The sequence below is a fragment of the Pollicipes pollicipes genome, unplaced genomic scaffold (assembly GCF_011947565.3).
Source record: "Pollicipes pollicipes isolate AB1234 unplaced genomic scaffold, Ppol_2.1 Scaffold_4002;HRSCAF=4701_pilon_pilon_pilon, whole genome shotgun sequence".
In the NCBI taxonomy this organism is placed as follows: Eukaryota; Metazoa; Arthropoda; class Thecostraca; order Pollicipedomorpha; family Pollicipedidae; genus Pollicipes; species Pollicipes pollicipes.
In genome coordinates this window covers 32,777,444-32,799,566 of record NW_023596420.1, presented here as the reverse complement: position 1 = coordinate 32,799,566, position 22,123 = coordinate 32,777,444, and the positions used below count along the sequence as shown (strand labels likewise).

The 22,123-nt window shown below is 47.1% G+C and overlaps 1 protein-coding gene across 1 annotated transcript in view; it reads right to left on the bottom strand.

Annotated features, from left to right (window-relative positions):
* LOC119093813 (lachesin) overlaps positions 1-19,891 on the bottom strand; it is a 45,625-nt gene extending 25,734 nt beyond the window's left edge. Inside the window, exon 1 of the mRNA XM_037216823.1 lies at positions 19,539-19,891. Within this exon, the coding sequence (XP_037072718.1) occupies positions 19,539-19,602 (64 nt within the window). The 5' untranslated portion in view covers positions 19,603-19,891. The remainder of the gene's footprint in view (positions 1-19,538) is intronic.
* Between the last annotated feature and the right edge of the window lie 2,232 nt (positions 19,892-22,123).

Below are 22,123 nucleotides of genomic sequence, written 5' to 3'. Positions count from 1 at the left end.
AGGATATACCTTTCTCCATTTTGCGGACGCGTAGCTCAGAAACTAGACTGGCTCGGGCTTTAAGAAGGGCAAGATTGTAAAGAGCACCGAAAGGTCTTCAAGATGGCTATTTTGGTTTAAAAGAACACCATATAGATGTGGAACACTCCATTCAAGTCTTTGAAGGCTGCTTTGCATCAAAAGTTAGATGAGGGAAAAGTTTGCAAAATATTAGCCATCTACCAATTCTGACTAGACTTACTGATGTGAATGAAAGCAGTAGACCTCCTAGATTATTATAAAATGTTAAAATATCGTCGTCAACGAAAAGTTCGCTTCTAAAACGGACAATGCTTTGTTTGTCATCAGCTCGAACTGAGGATTCAGATTCCCAGATTAAAATACACTTGCTTGGAATCGAATCTTGTGAATATTTGAATCATACGAACTAGGATTCAAACCATGAAATCAGCCTTAAAATCCTCACAACGCCACGTTGTCATGAGTCATAATCAACATACGTACTTTAACTTTTGTTTTTTGCGCCTTAACTTAACTTTAAATGCATTGAATGATGTGTAAGTTGACAGTTCCTTCATATAACTAAAATTCACGCTATATGTTGCTTCCGCATCGGACTGAGTTGCACGTTCATCTTTTTAGCATGCGTAGTCTGATACATTGATGCAAAAGCTCGTAACCTAATCGCATATCTTCAAATCTTTAATCTAAAGCTCATTTCCAATTTGAATACACCTATTCTAGCATTCCAATCCCAAAATGACGCGAAGCCTCAGCTCTATTATTGGCCACCACGCATCACTGCAAAATATCAAACATGGGTTGTTCTTGTAAACGACGACCAAATGCACATCATACTCATTGCTATATTCTACAAACACGTCGTGAGGATACAAGGAGATTGCTTTATAGGATTATTGACATGCGGACGGCAAAATATAGTCATACCGCTCCTGCTTGAATACTCTGCGGCCAGGTTGTTCAGGTATGTTGGATGTGTAACGCTGCACCAAGTGCAATAGCGCATCTTGCTTCTTAAGCTGAGGTGTAGGTAACAGAAGAAATCCAGTCTCGGGAAATCCTGACCAGCCCCGTTAATGGAACGTCAAAATGAATTCAAAGCACCGACTGAATGGAAGGAGCATCGCTTCATTATCAGGCTGTATGCACTAGAGCAGCTAATCCACTCTCGAATAAATCTTCACCGCGACTCTGTCATCGCTCCTTTCGGGAACAACCACGGACCCGAGCGGTCGCCTGTTCTCCGTGCCCAACCCCTTCGCCGCGAAGCGGGGATTGGCCGACGGAACATCGGTCATGGCAGCCGCCCGGGGATTAATTCACCGACGTCCTCTAATGACGGGGCACACGGTCGCGCCGCCGTCATCGCCCGTAAAAGATGTGCAATATCGGTCCGTTTTTGTCCGGGTCGGCGCGATGGATGGATGGAGTCACCCTATCTCCTCTCGGAGAGCCCGAGCAGCGTTACTAATGGAGCGCACCAGAGTATCGGGCGCGGTTATAAACGGTCGGCGACGGGGTTTGGCGGCGCCGCCGCCGCCGGCCGGGCTGCGTCAGCCGCCACTTTCAGCGGCCCTGCGGTGTCGTCTCCCGTGCGAGGGTCGGAATGGAGGTGCTGTATTGCGCAGGTCGGGACGGAGATGCTCCGATGCCGCCAGGTGAGGACGTGTGCGAGAGAAATTGCCCGATGACTGAAGATCCGATGATGTTAAAACGTAGGTAGAACGGAGAAATAAACAAAACGGGATCACACCGGCTATACGCTTTTGTTAGTAGCCATCATCACCAGAGCTCATCCCAACGTTCAACTCCTCATGAGTAACCATCATTAAAAGTACACTTGAGTGACTATGTCTATTCCAAAACGTAGCCGTTTTTGCAGGTAATGTTTTGCACTTTTGTAATTCAAAACGCTAACAACAAAATGAGAAATATTGCAAACATTATGCAAGCATGTTCTCGCCGCTACATTGTTCGACCCCATTTAAGAGCAAGACAGTAAACCAGGACAAACTTACTTTCACTGAATGGAAAGCTTCCAGCTCCCAACCGCTGCGTTCCTTATCAGCGTGGCCTATGCACATTATTTATATTGATCTCTGAAACCACTGACCTCAGACAATAGTTGGTACATGCGTGTACTTTTGGCAGAAAGGTACAGATCTAGATATTGCGGCAAATTATAGTTGCGATTTACTAGCTGCACCCTGACATGTCCTTCAAAATCCTTCTCAAAACGTCCGTCAAGCGCTCCTGGCATCAGCTTCTTTGACAGACAAATCCATCTTTAGCGGCATTTTGTTACCCACTTCATTGCATAAATTCTTAGCCTGAGCAGCGTTGGAATCGGAGTAAGAGACCTGACTAAGCATGGCTTGTTGTGTGGACGATGACTCAACCAACCCAAGCCGGCCAAACCATGTCACATTCTGTGGCGGCGTGTTCAGGAAAAATATGCAAGATTGTTTCACCTGGCACAATGATTTGGCTTCATTGCCCGATGGTCATGCTTTCTCCTCCAGGTCGGAGAAATGCCATGTCTTAGCTGGTGTCAACGTCGCTTTTTTCAAGTACAACGCATCCATGTCACTGTCGCCAGTGACTGTCATTCGTGTCACAAACCATTATTTGCTGTTGATTCTTCAGGACTACAAAGGCATCCTACGGGTGTGACAAGGGCGTCCGGCTGTATTGGCTCAGGGGTTTTGGTGTCATGTAACAAAATGTCACGCATACCTGCCATCGCCCCGCCGGGTCCACGCAGCACACTTGATCTCATCTAATGACATTGAGTGCCGGCGCTTGTGTCAGCTTAAATGACAGGCGCTCACGAAATTGATGGCATGTTCCCACACTTCCGAGAATGCATTCTGCTTGCGCGTCACTGTCAGTTCTCTCGTTCCTGGCCGTGTTGCCAAAAGTGAAGCAGCAAGCTTGGGATCGAGGCCAGAATGATGCCGTTTTCGTCCGCCGTCCTCCACTGGCAGCACGATTCGATTTGCATCTCAATTCACAGCGCTCGCCGCGGCCCACTACGCGGGCCTGCCATACCAGCCACTCCCTTGACAAAGCAATGTGATCGCGGCTCCCGAGGCCCAGCGCGGCCGGGCTCTGGACGCGCAGTAGATGACGATCAGAGCTCACGGCAGCCTTCATGCGGCTTTAGACCGGCCTGAGAGCTCTGAAACCCCAAACGATTGCGTGTTGTCGCGTCACCATGACAGCGGACGGAATTAACCACATCATTAGATATGCGTTCCTGGTGTCATACCGGGGCTGCGATGCACCCCACTGCGTCATGATCGCGAGGTTTGCTGGTTGAATGTGGTTTAGCCCTTCCTTCTTTTCTTTTTTTGGTGTTATCAGCTTTAAGCTGCTTGTTGTAACATCAGTTTTTCCTCCAGGAAGCTAAGACTCACTGTCTTACTTCCAAGCGTTTCGTTCATGATCCTGCCGGTAGCAATAGTTATGGAGATGTTTACGAATGGTTTACGTGGGTGGCTTTGGCTCATGACGTATGCTGATCAAAGCTTGTGGCATGTAACCCGAACCAACCACTCAGGCTGCGACGACAAGTTCCGTGAACCATTTCATCTCTGCCCTTTCACTAGGCTGTACCGAGAATTCCTCATTTCCAAACGATGCTGAGTTGTGGAATTGCCACTCGAGCGCTGCATTAATGACCCTGCCTGCTGAGCTCACATGGGCTGTTATGATTCCAAAGCCGCATTGTTATGGGTTCCTAAAGGTTTTTAACCCTATTAGCTTATGCTTAAGCATCATCTTCATAGTGTCAGTTCGTAGCATCCGCGTCTGTTATCACATATTCGCGCGTCGCACACCGCGTCTTACTTGTTTTGACACCTATGAATTAGTGCGCCAGACGTTTCTTTCCAAACCTTTTACTGTCGCCGTATGCATTATGGCGGCACTAACCTATAGGGCCCTGTACACAGTACACCAACATCTCAGTGCAAGTTTCATGATTTCTCTGTGGCACGTTTCCACTCGACATAACTTTCCGTTTTTCCTAATGCTCCAATTATCCCTTTCTGTATATCTCTTGTATGCGTTGACACCATCTGCCAACATGTAGCTTATGACATGCTCGTTCACCCGCATGCTAGCCCAGCATCACCCTCCATATCCATGTCTTCATACAAACACAAATAAGCTCAGTACAACGAGAGAAAATTGCGCCGTCATGTTGCACACCGATACTGTAAACCCGTGGGCTATAAAAGTGAGAATTGACGCTGGAACTGGACATTGCCGGAAAACCAAAAACCTGTCGTGTAATCACGTTGCATAGATAAATATGCGTTTTCCAAAATGTTCTTTAAAGAGCAATCTCCATGCTGGCTGATCAGAACATCACATGCTATTGGGTATGATGTGAGTTGGGGTTTCCTAGGATAATTTGCGGGCTCAGCTCCTGCACAATTTCAGCATCCGGACAAAAAAGCCACGGAGCGTTTCCGGCAATACATCACCAGACAATCATGGCACGTGTCAGCTTGTGTCTGGCCGGTAAGCCTATGGCAGGCCGGCTTTCTCAGAAAATTCCAGCGCTTTGGAAGAAATCCCACAATACCGTTGTTGGAGACTGTTTTTCGAAACGCCATACGCATTAGCTCACATAAATGCATCAGGCGTGGAAAATATGTCTGGTGATAAGTGATTACATTGTTCAGCTGTAATAATCATGGCCCTTTGAAGACCTAATGCCACCCATCACACAGAATACATTTAATAGCGTTCTGCCTACTTTGCATTTAGTAATAAGCCCGGAGCTGTGGGCAGTTGATGTCACGTATTTATTGTCGCCAGCGACTGCCACTTTCACGGGTCAAAACTGTCTACATGTGCTAACTGCCTTTGACGTGACATTCATTGGCTGGTGGGAACTGACTTCTGGACAGACACGGACGGGATGCCAACGCCTGTCACTGTGACAATTACGACCGCCTGTATTCGAGTGAATTCCAAAGCCTCGAGCACTGCTGTCCATCCCGCGGAGCCCTTCACCCCACCACGACCACCCCATACACCGCAACCTTCGCCGTCCTACATCCCGGTCGATGGTATCGGACCACTCAGCTCGCACCTCCTGTCGCGGGGGGGGGGGAGCGGGGAAGGTGGGGGGGGGGGGGGGGCGGGTAAGGGGGAGACATTGGGTCGGCGGTGAGTGCTGCGGGCCCCGCCCGGGCGGCAGAGGGCGGTCCCACATTTCCTCCGGACCGGCCGACGCCAGCTGGGATCCGCGGCGCAACCGCCGACGTGGAGCGTTATTCCCTCTCGTCGCAAAAATGGACGGCATTCGCTGCCAGGTTTAGGGTCCGGCGAGGAGCATGGGAAAATGCGTCGCTTCTGGTAGCAGCGGGGGTCAGAGGTTGCGTGGTCCAGCGGCGTACCCAGGACTTGTTCGACGGGAGGCCAACTCGGGTCGTAAAGGGCTCCTCTAGTCAAGGAGGCCCCCTCTCGTCGCTACGGGGTCCAGTTTTGTTGTTGTTGTTGTTTTTTATTTGTTTCGGAGGACCTTCTGGGGCTCCGGATCCTATTGCGATATCTCATGGCCCTTTTGTTATGAAAGCCTTGCCTGCGTTTTAATTGGAGCGTGCCATACCGGTATGGGGTCTTGAAATGAAAGAGCCATGTTGAAGGTCATTCAGTGCAGCTGGCAGCCCTGCCCTTCTTAAGACCTAAAACCCTCTACTGTCGGGGCTAAACGCCTCCAAAGATGTGCATACCATTTTGTGCGGACTATTTCAAGGCTACCCAGGCATACATGACGCCATAACAACGCCACTCAAATCTTGCCATTCCGCAGCCCATGTGGCATTAAACGTCACGAAAACTATAATTGTCGAGTCGTTCATATCTGACATTCGCGAGCATGATTTCAAGATACGGCGGTCGTCAAATGGCTCTCAACCAATGTTGTATAAGTTAAGCAAAATCCTAGCACAAATTACGTTTTGTGCCACATAATACAAGAAGTTTCACATTCTCCCCAGGTATTACGGAGAAACGGCGTGTGATCGAATGACTGAAGAACAAAGCTATAACCGAGTATGTAAATACGTGTAAGCACCTCAAACTCTCGGATGTGTATGAGAACACCACGAGAAAGGGTCAAAACACAAGCACCCAACGATATTTGACTCAGTAAACATGCTGCGTCGCCGCGGACCACCTCTCGGGAGGTTGTAGGACTGCAAGTTAGTGCTGTCATACAAACGTGCCATGACGCCATCAAACTATGACAACTGAGGAGCATATTAACTCAACAGAGATATTGTATAGCCTGGAGCAGCCTTTTCTACTTAAAAGAATACCAATGCTTACAAGCAAGCTTGTCTCATCATATCTGATGCTCGCTTCAGTAACTTCGAATGCGGGATATTCCCTTACACTGCCAACATGTTCAGATCGCAAACCCACTTCAGGAGAAAGCATGGCACGAGCTCCTCTTAGCTAAGCCACTGTCGAAGTCTGTGTAATGCGGACATGCTTTGCGTTGCACAGTAACCAGCTCCTCTCGGGACACGTTTTGAGCTATTGCCATTAGTAATGGAGTTTATTATTCAAACCACCCCCCGGTCAGGTCTCCACACGCCCCGCCCCTAAGTACATGACAAAACATTGGCAGCTGCGAATGCTATCTCGTTGAGTGACGCACCTACCTGCTGTGCCCAGGCACTGGCTGCTGTCAAGATAAAAAGCCACTTAACCGGTATGGGGGAAAGCAGATGTCAGTTAAAAAGAAAATGGTAATGAGCGAAGGAAGAATATAAGAACCGTTGCAAACCACAGGCCTTGTAAAGCTAATACCCATGCGCAAGACAGCGGATTAGGCTGACATACTGCGTCACCATTAAATACACATGAGTCGAAAACAGATAATTTTATTTTACCATGAGGAAATATATTTTACGCCATTAGTGTGTGCCCGCAGGCGGAAATTTTTCACCACTGTCGAAAAGTTCGGGACGCAGCACTGCACTCGTGTATGCTCTGGAAATCCTCCCTTCCCTGGTAGTTGCAATAAACACATATAGTGCATTACAGTCACGCACTGCTGAGCAATCATCAATGATGGAGGGGCACATATAGTTGAAGGCATGCTATCTGTGCCAGTGTTTGCCATCATATCATAAAGAACATAGCGGACAAATCGTCTTTCCTCATATTAACTTTATTCCGGGTGGGGCAGAGTCGGACTCCACCCCTCCCCCCTCCGCCTTCCCTCTTGGACTTTTTACCCTTTTTCTGAAACGGTTTGTAGCACGCAGTCAAAATGTTCTAGGTTTACTCAAACCTGTGTAGCTTGTGTATCACAATTGCGCGCACGTGGCACGTGCAGGGGCGCTTGCAGGGTTCGGTATTGGGAGCGATTTCATTGTAATTTGGCGACTTTGCAAACATGATTATCCCAGGGATCATGCGCACCGCCTGGCATTTACAGGAGTAAATGCTGCTTTTGCTGCTTATGGTTGCAACATGAGTGCGGTTATCACAACATAGTAAAAGCAGGATTTCAAAAATAGTTTTAGGGCTGGTGAAAGGGGAGTTTTCAAAGCGTACCAAGTGCATCACGGGTCGTCAATGCCGGTGTACAAAGCATGCTTTCCGATGTCGAAATGCAAAACTTGCCCCTTGGCCAATATGTACACAAACAACGGGCATGCCGTATACCATTCATACTACGGCATTCCGTTATATGGTATGGACACAGTAGGCTATGTTTTACTATGTTTTTTATCTGCCGTCGTATACATTACTTATCTTATGACGTATGGTGACAAACGTGTGTCAAAGCCTTGCAAAGGGGCATGCGAGGGATCATAGTTTCGATGCTGGCACTACAGTGGTATAAGCAAGTAATATCGCAAAGATCTACATGTGACTTGCATGACGGAAATAAATATTTGTATTGCGCATGAAAGTCAGAAGTGCATGAAAGTCAGCGGATCTCACGTCACCTCGAACTTGAATCCCGAAAACGGTATGCTGGTTGTTCTTACTTATCTCGTTCACTTCCATACAAATGGCAGCATCTAAAAATCTGCTTGTCGGAGGCGAGTCCAGTAATGATGAAAGACGACTGCAGTATTGGGTGACCGTGGCCACCAACAGCGGGCTGTCAGCCGACAGCCGAAGAAATAGGCCCAGCTTCAACTGCGTGTACCCACTCCACTTTCTGTGAAAACTGATAACGCCTATGGTACATGTCTTTACGTTTTACGTCAGCAGCGTGATCAAGTTGCACTGTAAGACAACATTGTAGCCTATAATATTATAACATTGTATCCAATAATTTATACTGATCACTCAGCCGGTTTGTCCCCCGCCCCGCCGGGGCCCTGGTTTCTCTTGGTCCAAAGTTCCGCATTGGTTTGAAGTTTTACCCTCCATGATAAAAAAGCAAAGCACCGTTCCATTTATCCCACATTAACTCGATGAAAAACGTGTTACATGTTTGGTTGTATTCTAGGTTCATCTCATGAAAATTGCCACAAACAGTCAAGCTTATCTTATTCATTACTGCACCAATCTGAAAATGCTTATCCATCGGCGTGAGTTACTTCGAAATCGTCGTCATAAGAAATGCAGATTTCATTGGTAGAAATCAAGCACCGTTTAGGTCGTTAGAAAAGCCCAGTAGTTCTCGAGATCTCAAAGGGGGTGGTGGTCTATTTGTTTAATAAGCTTACGGTGACTTCTATTTTATCATATAATTTTCACCCCCTGTGATCGCGTCGTGTTTCGGGAAAAGGTTACATTTCGCGAGCTACTAGCAACGTTCATATTCGTCGTCCGTTGGCTTAGTGACAAGGTATTCCGAAAAAGTAACATTTTTATACCGGATTTCTAACGATTTCTGCGCGCATACATGCAGCCTGCACCTGAAAGAGATTGACTATTCATGGGTCCATAGCGCGGGCTGAACTAATGTTTGGTAGTTCAGGGGCGGCGCAGCGAGAGGAAGCGAGGCGGAATGACAGTTGGCCCCACTGCCTGTTGGCAGGGGCAAGAGTATGCCTTTGCTTCTCAAAATTTTGGGAGACCTTTTTCCCAAACTAGATGCCCTGTGGCCCACGTGGTTTACCAACATTCATATCAAGAAAGCCCCATAACTGAGCTAAAGGGTACTAGACCCGTTCTCCACCATGAGGCTCGTTTTCTGAATCAAGGGGGCGTCTGTGCGAATTAAGTAGCTTATGTTCCAAATCGGGATGCCCAATTTTGCGCAAAGGAGGCCCTTTGCTGGCTCGCGAGGTTCCTGTTATTAACTAGGAGACACCTGTTCTGGATAAGGAGACACCCTCTACACATCAAGAGGTCCGTTTTCTGGAAGAGGAGACCCTTTCCACGTATTAGATGGCCGCTGTTCCGGATCAGGATGCCCCGTTTTGGGTAAACGCGACCCTTTGCCAGATTTCGAGGCTTCTTTTTTGCATTGAAAAAATGCTGTCCCAGATCAGAATGCCCCACTCTATGCACCAGGAAGCCGTCTTCTGGAAAAGGGCACTATTTTGGAATGAAAAGGCCTTTTGCTGGCCCGAGAACACCCTGCAGTCTTCAGGAGGCCGCCTTTCTCAATATGCTGTCAACATTTATTTTTTAAGATGCATACGTGCATGCCTAAGTGCACACACACACACACACACACACACACACACACACACACACACACACACACACACACACACACACACACACACACACACACACACACACACACACATATATATATATATATATATATATATATATATATACATATATTTATATATATATATATATATATATATATATATATGTGCATATATATATATGCATACATGCATGCAACAATTTGATGAGGGAGCACATACCCAATGTCCTCCCCCATTGAATGCGATAACGCCCAGAAGGCCCCTTTGTAAGGAGGTCCCATTTTGCCCAAGATGCCCCTGTAAAATCTTATACCCTCCGCCCCCCCCCCCCACAACTCTAAATATGTGGTGCCGCCCATGCCAGAACTAAAATACGCACGAAGTCAAGGCTGTTCCAACATTTGACGCAACGGTCATATGCATGTGCATTTTGTGCCCACGACAGTCATTGCTCTGTTGTAATTATTTTCGTTTATTGCTATACCTGGGCGAAATATCGGTGCTCTAGTGGCTACAGAAGCCAGCGAAAGCATTTTGGGTGACTTTTACGGAGGTCACCGGAATGAAACCAAAACGTGCATCGCCAGGCGCTATCTTCGAAGTTCCCAGAATGACGATACTCACAGTGTTTGGTAGATGTAAGGAAGGAATCCAATTGGCGAGAACGTCCGGCAGTGGCCGGCCAGGGGTGAAAAAGCCCACCCATATGGTGCAGCCTTATGAAGTACACCCGAAGAAGTACATGGTTCAAAAAGTTGTCCGTTCCAATGCACGTGCTAAAGCAAAAATTAAATATCTCAACAATGTGTACCCAATATACTACGACTGAAGATATCTCCAAAGTGCCGCCGTCGGGAAAAATTATCGGCGCCTCCGAAAAACAAAGACTGAAGCAGAAGACGAGATGCCGAAAACTTAGAAAGTGTCTTCAAGACACGCAGAGACGCAGTACTTTCAACTGAAGACGAAACATGTTTGTCAACGACTGTTCAGACATCTAAGCCAGCAAAGATTTGGGGGAGGGAGGAAAAACGAAGTGATCCGTCCCACATTTCATATGTGAGAAAAAACGAGTGCCCAAAGGCTATGGTTCCGGCAGTTATTTTTGAAATCTGAATATCGCAGGTGCCTTACGACCTATAAGGACTGCGATGTGCAGACCTAATGCAGTGAAAAACGGCGCACGTAAGCTGAGACGGCTTGACGAAAAACAGAACAGCATCAATAATGTGATCTTCTGGTCTGGCCCAACTTTGGCGCACTACGAAAACATCCGTGATGGAGTAAATGGACAAACTGAAAATACGTTTTATTGCGCGTGCCGACAGCCCGCCTTCATTGCACGTGCCGACAGTCAGCCTTCATTACACGAACCGACAGCCCGCCTTCATTACACGTGCCGACAACCCGTCCTCACTACACATGCCGATAATCCGCTTTCACTACACGTGTCGACAATCCGCCCTCATTACACGTGCTGGCAGCCCGCCTTCATTACACGTGCCGACAATCCGCTGTCGGTCCATCAGTGGCGGCCAATCTGGGAGCCATGGCCGCTTCTAAAAGCACGGGAATATGAAGGCGGCTGGAAATTTGAAAATAGCCAACAGCTGCACGCTAGGAGCCTCGTCAACTTGAAGATGTTCAGACCGGAGGTGTGCCGCTAAAATCTCATGGCGTGCGTGAAGACATGCACGCCTGAAGCTGCCGCGATTTTGATCACGAAAACAGGAGGGTGCTGGTTTTGTTGGCATGCCTTTGACGCTTACCCATGGCTCCCGTCCTGAAATAAATCTGTTGCAAGTTTGTGCGGGGTTTTAACTGTGAATTATCATTTCAGAGGACAAAAAAGGAAGCGACGAATAAAGGCCAAACCAACATGAAACTACCAAGAGCCAGTAGAACTCCATCTGAGCATTTCGTACGCATTCACCGCCTCGGTCGATGATAGTCAGCTGATCCTGTAATCCCCTGCTCTGGACATTAAACACACGGGTCCCTTTACCTTTGATCAGTGTAGCGCACTCTCACCACTAAATTGCCTCCGTTGTGTGAGATGATTACAGCCTGATGACGAGGACGCCCAACCAATCTCAGCGTACGCCTATTGTTAGCACGCGGGTGAATGATGCCCAGGGAGCGTTCGCCTAGTAATGCCGAGAGCTACTTCGGAGAATATTCCTACCTCATCGTGTGATGGGCACGAACCAAAACCCTCACTGGTAACGCGGCATCCCATGGCGACTTGTCACAAACACCTATTTCTGGCGATGTTTTATCATTTCGCCTGACTTTGTAGGGGAAATGTAAACATTGCACCTGCAAATCACACCATACGCACAAGACCTGGGGGACTATTGGCTTGACCCAAAAATAACAGGGGCGATTTGTTTAAGGCATTGATTTCACCGCCTGTTTATTCGCCCAGGTCAAACAAGAGCTGGATCTGATGTCATTCGGGGAAAATACATCCCAGTCTCCCCTCGGCCCATTTATGTTTGATGTGAAATGAGTCACCGTCAGGGTGGGCAAATAAAATCGCACGATTGTGTATCGAACGTAGGACTGAACATGATCCTCGGATTTATATTGCCTCCCGCCCTGTAGCCATCCACGCAACCGATCTGTTCTGTCGTGGACATGCCTTGCGAATACAGAACATGTGGTGCATGTGCCGTTGCATTTAGCCTTTGCGGCACTACATCTGAGCTTTGCAGCACTGCATCTGGCCTTTGCGGCACTGCATCAGCCCTTTGCGTTGTATTCGCCTGCATTGGACACCTAAGTACTTATCTAACATCCCAAATGCTGAGCCGTGACCGTGATCGTGATGTGACTGTGTGATAGCGGTCTGCTGAAAACAACACATTTAATATCCCAATCGGTACGCCGGGTTCCGTCTCGCAATATTGAGGCAGTCGTGACGTCGTGTCGTTGCAGTCCAAACGATGCTAATGGAGCGTGGACAGCTTTGGACATGCGATCCTGTCCAAGCACCATCCAACGTGACAGCTGGTCAGAGCAGCTAAAAGCTCGGTATTTTGCAGCGCGTGTAGAGCTTGCTCTTGCGGAATTGATAGACAGCTGCTATAAATGTAAGGCGATAGAACTTGTACTGTGCTTAGTTAGCTACAGAGACGGCATGTGAAGTGAGTGTAACGTGGAATTCATACAGGGACTTGCTTGTCGCACTTGATTTCCATCGCCCTTACCTGTCGGTGGGAATCCTCACATTTTACACTGCGGTACTATTTCAAAATGTAGCGAGGATAGTGATGCAAACGAATTGCTAGATAGACATATTGGTCGCTAGATATAAAACATGAATAGCTGGATAGGCGGCTAGGCATAGAATATCAATAACTGTGCAGACAAACATACACATTTTGTGTGAACAAGGCAAAGACGGATCGTGGACAAAATCCAGCCAAGCCCTTCCCGGAATCTGTATGTAGTGATCCAGTTTGTCAGATTGGTTCTGATGAAGACCGCTCAAATCACACGTGACTGTGCGAGGTGCTTCTGGCATTCGCCTTGTTGTAAATTCGGTGATTTCAAAGCACCAGAGCAACAGAAGAGGATAAAGCATAGAGCAATATGAAAGTTCTGCAGTTTGCGATACCAAGTGTGTGCAAATGTACATTTTAGCAAGATCCCAGTTTAACACTTCCTCGCGTATTTCGGGGTTCTTCCACCCGCAGCAAGGGTATGCTGTGCGCGCCCATTTGAAATTTTCAGCCAGTTCTGCATCAGCCCTAGCAACATGGTGTTACTTAGCCAACGTAACAATGAGCCCGTTGTTTGGTTACTACAAAAGCTCCACAAACAGGTCACGCAGCCTCTGATCTATGACAGGGTATTTGGCGCATGTGTGGTACATCTTTTGGTTGACGTTTGAAGAGACAGAGCTGCCTTTAGGAGAAAATGTAATTGTATACATACGTCCCGAGAACAGGTGTGTCAAATTTTAATATGTTTTTTAGTTTAGGTTTTTCAGCTGATTTTTTATCCGATTTTAAACCATTTTTTAACAGCCAATGCAGCCCATGTCTGTTCGCGCAAAATTATTCCATCAAATTCTTCCTCATCCAGATGACGACGTGCCTTCTTATAAACACCTTTCTTGGCTGCTAGCTACCAGCGCCAAGAGCAATCACACAGCAAACTTTTTCATCAAATTGGTATTGCTATAACACGCATCAAAGCCTACCAGGCCTTATTCTTATTTTCACATTATTCAAACATTCCAATGTAGCGAATCGTGGCGCGGCTTATTTGGCGCATGCGAGCGACCACGTCGGTTATCAGCAGCACCGATGCCTCGTTCCCACCCACGTGATAGATGCGTGATGTCCTTCAAAATGGCTGACGGACGCAACGAGGCCCGTGGTCGCCGCCATGTTGAAAGTGTGAAGTGCAGTGAACAATTTTCGCCAGGTTTTTAGATATGATATTCGATCTGAATGATTTTGATTGTTGTGTGGCTGTGTCGACCCGGCTGCCCTTTATATTGCTATGTAGGTGGAACTGGTACCACAAACGCATTGCACAGGATGTTGTGATCGTTTATTGCTGTAGTATTTGTCATTCAAGACTTGCATTGAATGCTGCCTTTGTGGTCCCCTCGAGTGTTCGGGGCAGCCTCCGATCCGTGACAGGTAGGCTGCGGCATCTGCAGCAGCTGTCAACTTACGAATGCGGTCCATTTTGGTTACAGTCCATTTCCCTGCTCGGTCAGATCACAGAGCTATACGGTAGCCCGTGGACGCCTGTATAGCTTCAGGCAGTAGCGCTGTGTGCCGCCCACCTGTGATAAACGGGACGGCGGTTCGAAAGTTTAAACCGATTTAAACAAAAATCTAATCTAGCAGCCACCAATCAAGATCATGAATGATTTAGTTCAGCTCATTAATAAATTACAACAATCTCATCCTAAATAATCAATAGACCAATGACTGCTGGCTATGTGATCGTCACCTTAGCGTTATTGTATGTTGGTCGGCCTTACCTTGACCTGCCACTGGCCCCCAATTTTGTGATGGGCATTACATGTTTGTGACGCAGAAGAAAGCGCTGCTCCACTTGCCATCGCATGTAAAGCTTCATGATCCTTATTGATGATGCTTAGAGAGCTGGGATCATCAGGAGATTTGGGCACTTTTCAGGCCTCAGCTGTTTTAGACATGGTAAGCTGCTTTTACGTATTAACATACCAATGACCTTTATATTTTTGTGGTCCATCAGCCGGATTCCGTTTTTCAGGAGGTGTGCTTTAAGGTCCTAGACAAGCGCTGCTATCCATCAGTATTCATCAACTCATTTATCAGTGGCTGACATTTATCAAACATCAGTCCCAGTGCGAGATCTAAAACGGGCATGTCCCACTTCCAAATGCAGGCTGTCCGCTCATTCGACTTTACGACTGGAGTTAACTTGTGAAAAATTCCCCGCAGGTTCGCTCAGTTTTGCGTGCCTAAAAAACAGTCGATTCGACACGTTCGGGAGCAAGAGTGTTTGATAGTCGGTCAGGTCACCGAGAGTGTTTGATAGTCGGTCAGGTCACCGAGAGTGCGTCGCGACGTTTGCCTGCGCATACAGTAATGCCTGGTTCTCTCCCGTGTTTTCGATCGTTTCAGGGTAATTCGTCCACTGCTTGGACTGTCTCCCAGTCACGTACCGTTGCATTATGTGACCGGCGTCGGAGGTCATCTGACCAGCATTGGCGGTCAGTCGAACAGCATCGGAGGTCATAGTGAGTTAAACTTACAGGTGTTGTACCAGCACGATTCACCATGCCCATTTGTGTGAAATAGGTGATTACATCTTACGCACTGCACACAAATGAATTTTACACAACCTGTGGAACTTCAAGAACTGGAAAAATTAGATCCGATGTGAGGATCTGACACGATCTTGATCTGACCTGACATGACCCATGATGGCGTGATCCTGAAGCACAAAACTGCGCTCCTTCGGGTCATACCAAGAGCGCACCGGCATACAACTGATATTGCAGATGTCAGGCGACCGTCAAGTCGTTCAAAGACTAGGCCGATTTTCAAGCTATTTTGCGCAATCTGTAACGTAATTATCACCTGAAATCTGCCAACTAAATAATTTCTGGCTAAGATTGACCAAGGTTTCCGGCTGGCGCCTGCATTTGGCCGATTCGACACAGATTCTGGGTTACCCGGCAGGGTATGGTTGCCTTTTACCCCCTCCGACGAGGACGCGAGTGGTGGAATATTCCAGGCATGCAGGGCTCATAAGAGTCGTACGTACGTCGAAAACGTCCAATACGTCCAAAACAAGTAAATACAAATATAAATACAAATACAAATACAAAATAAAAATACAGAACAAAATACAAAACAAGTAAAAAGTAAATACGTCCAAAACAAGCAAAAAACTAGCCGAGTTGTTCAGCAACTCTCGCAGTTACATCCCGGCAAGTTCAGAACGCCAGATCGCCGCGATCACCTGCTGGGCGCGCAACGACCGAGCGCTTGGACCGGTGCGGAGCTGCCGCCTCACGCAGACACGCGTCTGGGGACTACCGTATAGTGCTGTTGTTCTTCTGAACTAAGTGTTTGTGTTTGGACGTGTGCAGCCATTTGTAACCGCGACCGTGGATTTCACCTCGCCGCAGTTTCGGGGACCACGATAAGGTTGTAGGTTTTCTGGGCATCGTGCTTCGTTTTTTACACATACTCGATTTCCTCCAGCCGAAAACCAGGAATAAGAAGTGGACATGAAGTTGACACGATTTTTATTGACACGGCAAATTATGAGTGGCAACGGACCTCCTTGAGGGTAGCGGTTTTCAACAACTGTGCTGGCATATTCTTGTCTCTATTCACGCACCCCAGTCATCGTATAACATCATCATGTAACTGGTTTCAACAGAGATGTTAAAACCGGTGGTGCGAATCCCAATTCACTCCGAGTGTAAATCCAAAGAGATAAACAAGTTTTAACTGTCGCCTTCGTTACGGTCGAAGTGAGGCTGGTCATTTTTGACTGGGAAACTTTCGACTCCACCAAGCCTCAAGTCGTCCTTGACTGTTTGAATGTCGAACCCATAATGCGAATCTTACCGGACGGCCGTCCGGGTGTCGTTTGTTCTGCATGCCGGCCGAGCCGGGCCCGCTATCGCCACTCCATCACCACTCCATCACCACTCCATCACCACTCCCGGACCCCAGCAGTGGACAGCTGTCGATTTTGCCGAGCCTCCGCAGTGGAGGCAGCTCCCTCGCGCTGCTCATATTGGACATTGACATTGGACGCGGCACTCTCGTCACAAGCTGCTGCATTGATCCGGAGCTTAAGCTGGATAAGTTTTGGTGCAGAGTGACCCGGCAATCTGAAGATGCTGGCGTTGAGGGCCAGCCCATGCTGTGGCGGAATCAAAAGGCGGTCATGGTTCTGAGTGACAAAGTTTCCTGAAGAGGAGGTGGTGGCTACGAATGACCTGTGTGGTATATGTGACTTACGTGAATCACGCTCATCCAGAAAGGCGCCCGCCTTTCTGGATGATTGAGGAGTTTTGAGATAGCAAACACTACGCTGTGAAACAAAATAATGGCTAAAAGTGACGGCAAGTGGGCAGGTTACGAAGTCCTGCCTTCTTGCACAGTCTGCTCTTCCTGATCACTGTGGTCACAAATCACCCTCATGATGTGATCTGCTGAGGTCTACATTAGGCCTTCGTGAGCTCGTGAACAGATTACCTCTGCGAAAGCTGCACACATTAGTTAAGTTATTGAGATATGTTGATGTCAATATCAGCTTGTTGCATTGTGATCCATGTTTGCCCTGCCCCGCCAAAACCGCGGTCTGACATTGTATCTCGGGTATAGATCAATTTTCGGTCCCGACGAATTTGTATGGTTGTAGCGGTATGTGAATTTTATTTTGAAACACCCTGTCTAAGATATCGATGCATAATATTTTGTCCAAAGCACCAACGGTGTACACTCAACGGATATTATTCATTCGTCGCCTTGTTATCTTATTATGATTAATGCACGGATGTCGCGGGAAGCAAAGTGGAAGCACAATTGTCAAACACATGATAACGGCTGTAAGGCAGCTGTGTCATCCAATACATTGTTTGCTTGTCGAATCGAACGACGTCCTATCCATGCAAGGACAAATGGGAAGGAAATTTATATGAGCATTCGCCATTTATCGCTATGCATTAAGCTCACTCACCCACGCCCCATTCCACAAGCCTGAAGACGAGCTATACACCATGTGGCATTTGGGTTACATAAGATAGCACTATATACATATAATGATAGCCTATATGTGTGCTGATTTGCAAAAATTATCCATGTCCGTTAAAAAAGAATTTGTTAAGCTGATAGCCTTTGCCACCTGGTAATAAGATGTGAGGTCTGAGACCGCTGCTTATCGAAGAACTGGACTCTGTAAAACAGAGCGAAAGGGAAAAACGTTTTTCTCCTGTGTCGTCATTAAGTGTTAATTCCGGACGTTCCCTTAGGTCCTGGCCCTCGAAAACGTGGCAGTAACTTAAAGATGCAGTATAAGGTTCCCTGTTGGCCCTTATTAAGTCTTGCGCACATTTGTTTCGTCAGAATTGAAAGATATGCGTGCTGATAAGTAGACAAGTGTATAATGATGTTTAATAAAGCCTGTAACAAGATCGTCATTTGAGTAAATGCGATGCAGTGCAGTTAGAAAATCGAGTTTCCAAGCTTGCTTCAACACTGCATGATAGCATTTGAATTCTACAAGTATATCTTTCATTCGCGTATTTCACCTCCTCGTCACTTCAGCTGGACCCTGTGTGAATTCCATCCAATCTTTTCGAAATAGGCGCAAACATTGGAAATACGAGGATTGGCGATGAAAGCTGTCTGTTGGAGCATTTCAGTGCAGGATTAAGTTGGGGCATACAAAACATGGTCCCATCTAATCAACCATGAACTTGACCAGGGTGTGTTACCGCCCCTGTCTGAAGTTGGATGTCCTCGCCTTCTGTGAAGCCGGTGCAACTGACAAACCAAATTACTAGCATTGTTTGCGAACGACGGGATAAATAAAATAGAATAGACCGTGGGGCATAGCAAGGTATGTCCTAAATACTGATTGTATTGGTCACTCAGTGGCGATCATTGCCGCTTTCTATTTCAATAATCTTCTGCTCATGTATATATGTATATATGTATATATATATATATATATATATATATATATATATATATGTATATATATTACCAACCAGTCATAAATGCCACCAGCCATTTACTAAAATGGACGCGTATGGAATTTATTCATTCTTTCACTGCAGTTGTTACTTTCGCGGTTTGTTCATTTCTGTATGTGCTGGCAAAAGAAGTCGCTAATAACATCTGATTTTCTGATGCAGGTGTTAGTGTTTGTCGCTCAACATCGCAAAGGGCAGGAGTGTGGTATCACCTAGCCACCTGTTCCATGGAGTGTGAGTGTCCCCGGACACTCGTTCCATGGTAACGGGTGGGAACAAGGCGCTGATCAAAAGCAAGCGTTAACTCAGGTGACACCACGCAAGATGCAGCATAGCATAGCATAGCATAGCATAGCATAGCATAGCATAGCATAGCATAGCATAGCATAGCATAGCATAGCATAGCATAGCACTTATTCATAGACATGCTCTGATCCTTTCGAGATTGTTGTCAAATCGTTCCGAAACCATTGCTCGTTTGATGACAACAGTTAAAAACTGCGGAATGTCAGTTACGGAAATGATAGGCCAATTATGAAATAGCGAGCCCTTCCCTGCGACTAGTCTGGCCGGGCAGACTCGTGACTGGTAAAGGTTGCTCTCCGACCAGCCTCACTCACCGACAGCTGTGGCCAGCAGCATCAGCACCAGTGCAGCACCGCTGCTGCCCGCCCACGCACACATGGCTCGGCTGGTGCTCACTTAGATCATGACGCCCTACGCGTCACCAACGTCACGCTCAGCACGGTCAGGTCACGGTCAGGTCGCTTTCAGGTCACCGTCAGGTCACGGTCAGGTCGCGATCAAGTTGCAGGTATGTCAGTCAGGTCTCAGTCAGGTCACAGTCGGCCAGATCCAAGTCGGGGTCAGTTCACGGCCTGGTCACGGTCAGATCGCAATCAGATCACGACCAGGTCACGGTCAGGTCACGCCGTGGCCACGACCGGTCTAGCGCCGGTGCCGCGGCGGGGCTGCAGGGAACACCGCCCGTGGTCGCTGCGCCGGCGGCACTGACCGGCCGCCGGCAGAGTCCGGTGCCATCGATATGGCGGCCGAGAGGAGCCGACGGCAGGCGCAGGCCGCCGCCGCACGTGCCGCCGCCGCGTCCCCCTCCCCCTTCCCCGCCGCCCAGACCCCCATCACTGGAGCGGGGCGAGAGGGGCGTGGACGGAACGAGGCGTGAGCGATCGGAGTGGGTGGACCCTGGCCGCAGGCGGGAGAGGCTCTGCCAGCGAGCACGGAGAGAGACATCATCAAACCTCAGCGGTCCCCTCAGCGGACCTCAGCGGTCCCCCATTCACTCTTTAATTCGTGCTACTCTCATATCGCCCGGCCCAAGAGAGAGAAGACATGAAAAGCGGTAGTCGGGGATATGTTATACGTGTGCCCATGTAAAATCTGGGGAACGAGAGGGGCGTAATCAGGAAGAAAGGTTCTAAACTGCTGAAGGGGTCAGTATCTTCCGGCCAGATTGAACGATGGCTCCAGTGCTGGACTCATTCGGAATGTGAAGCGAAACACATCGGTGAGGATTAAGTTAGTGAGGAAAGGTTGAACTGGAACGACCATGTGGTATTAAACGAATGGCTCTTAGATAAGTTAGGTCAAGTTCCGAACGTGGTGAGGGGATCGACGAATTCTACGGGGACGTAATGGTAAAGTTTCGACGACGGACTGGAAATGAGCGAGATAAAATGAGTCAAACGAGCAATTCGAACAATAAAGCTACGACATTTACCTTCGTTCTCGCTCGTTTCCCATTTTTGTTTTTCTCTTTCATTTGTATATGTATATTTGGATATGTATATATGAAAGTTTTGTTATATACAAGGCTAAAAAATGTACAGATCAGCAGTTTCCTCTGTGTTTGTTCGATTCGTCGAATTACGCCCTTCGTTGTTTTCGGTAAGCCATAAATCAGTTCGCCTATAATCATCTACATTACTTAAAGTTCGTTAATGTCTCAAGGACATCCCTTACTCATTCTCAACCCAATGCAAGACAGTCAGACGAAAAACACTCGAAGATGTAGAGATACGAGGTATGCTTTACGATACATAATCCAAAGTGAGCCATCAGTTAACAAATTATGCAACCGAATGAGAGGTCAAATTACAAAAGACATACAGGCACACGCATATCATTTTTCTAGAGAGTATGACACCCTGGCAAAGTCAAGATATTTACCCTGTTGTCATTAGGTGACCGAACAGGGCCAAAGCGATGCATGGCTTAAGCGGTTCGTTTAAAGGGAATGTTCCCCATTTGAAGATACTGAGTTAGGCATCAGATATGATGGGAAATGCTTCCTTGTAACTATTGGCAGGCTTTCAAAGTTCAAAAACAAAACTAAGTAGCAACATTTCAAAGTTTATAAAAATGGGACCAATTACGTCATTTTTTGATGGCGTCATGAAATGTATTTGTGACGACAGCAAAACCTGGCAGCATCTGGCAGCCAGACCTAAAGAATATCTCGAAACACACGAAAGCTGACGTTAACCGGCCATTCTCCTCGCGGGGTTGTGTCGGGGGGGGGGGGGGGGGGCGATTGGTGGGTGGGTTATTTGTGGATTTTTTGTATTGGTGCTGGCGGTAAGAAAAGCTTTCGTGGTCTGTTTGACATGCGCAACGTGGCCATCGCCAGCTTTTATGGCAGATTATTAATATCAAAGCACGATATGCTGCGCTCCTGCTGTTGCTGCCTTGCTGTTCATGATTTTGTTAATACTTTATAGTCGACCCATCGTTGCGCGCAGTGCTGTAGTCCTGACATTGATGTCATGTGGTATGTACAGTAGTCACTGTCCTTTTTGCTTGTAACTGGAAATGGTGTGACGTGCCAAAATTAATGAATTTGTGACATTGTGTTTATTGTTTGCAATTGGAAATGTGGTGTCATGCGAAAATTAATAAATTTATCATGTTGCCATGCATTGATTTTCAAAGTATTGCTATTGCTCTGGTAAAGATGGTAACGTTGGGCTACCAATATATATATATATATATATATATATATATATATATATGCTTAGGATTGTTCATGCAATTAATAGTCAACCCTCATATAACCATTGTGGTGCAATGACATTCTCGCCATAGACAGTCCTTTTTTCATTGCTAAACAAATTTTTACCAGTCATTCATAAATTATAAGCCGTTATCTCATAGGCTTGACAAAGAGTACTCAACCAATGTGGTACAT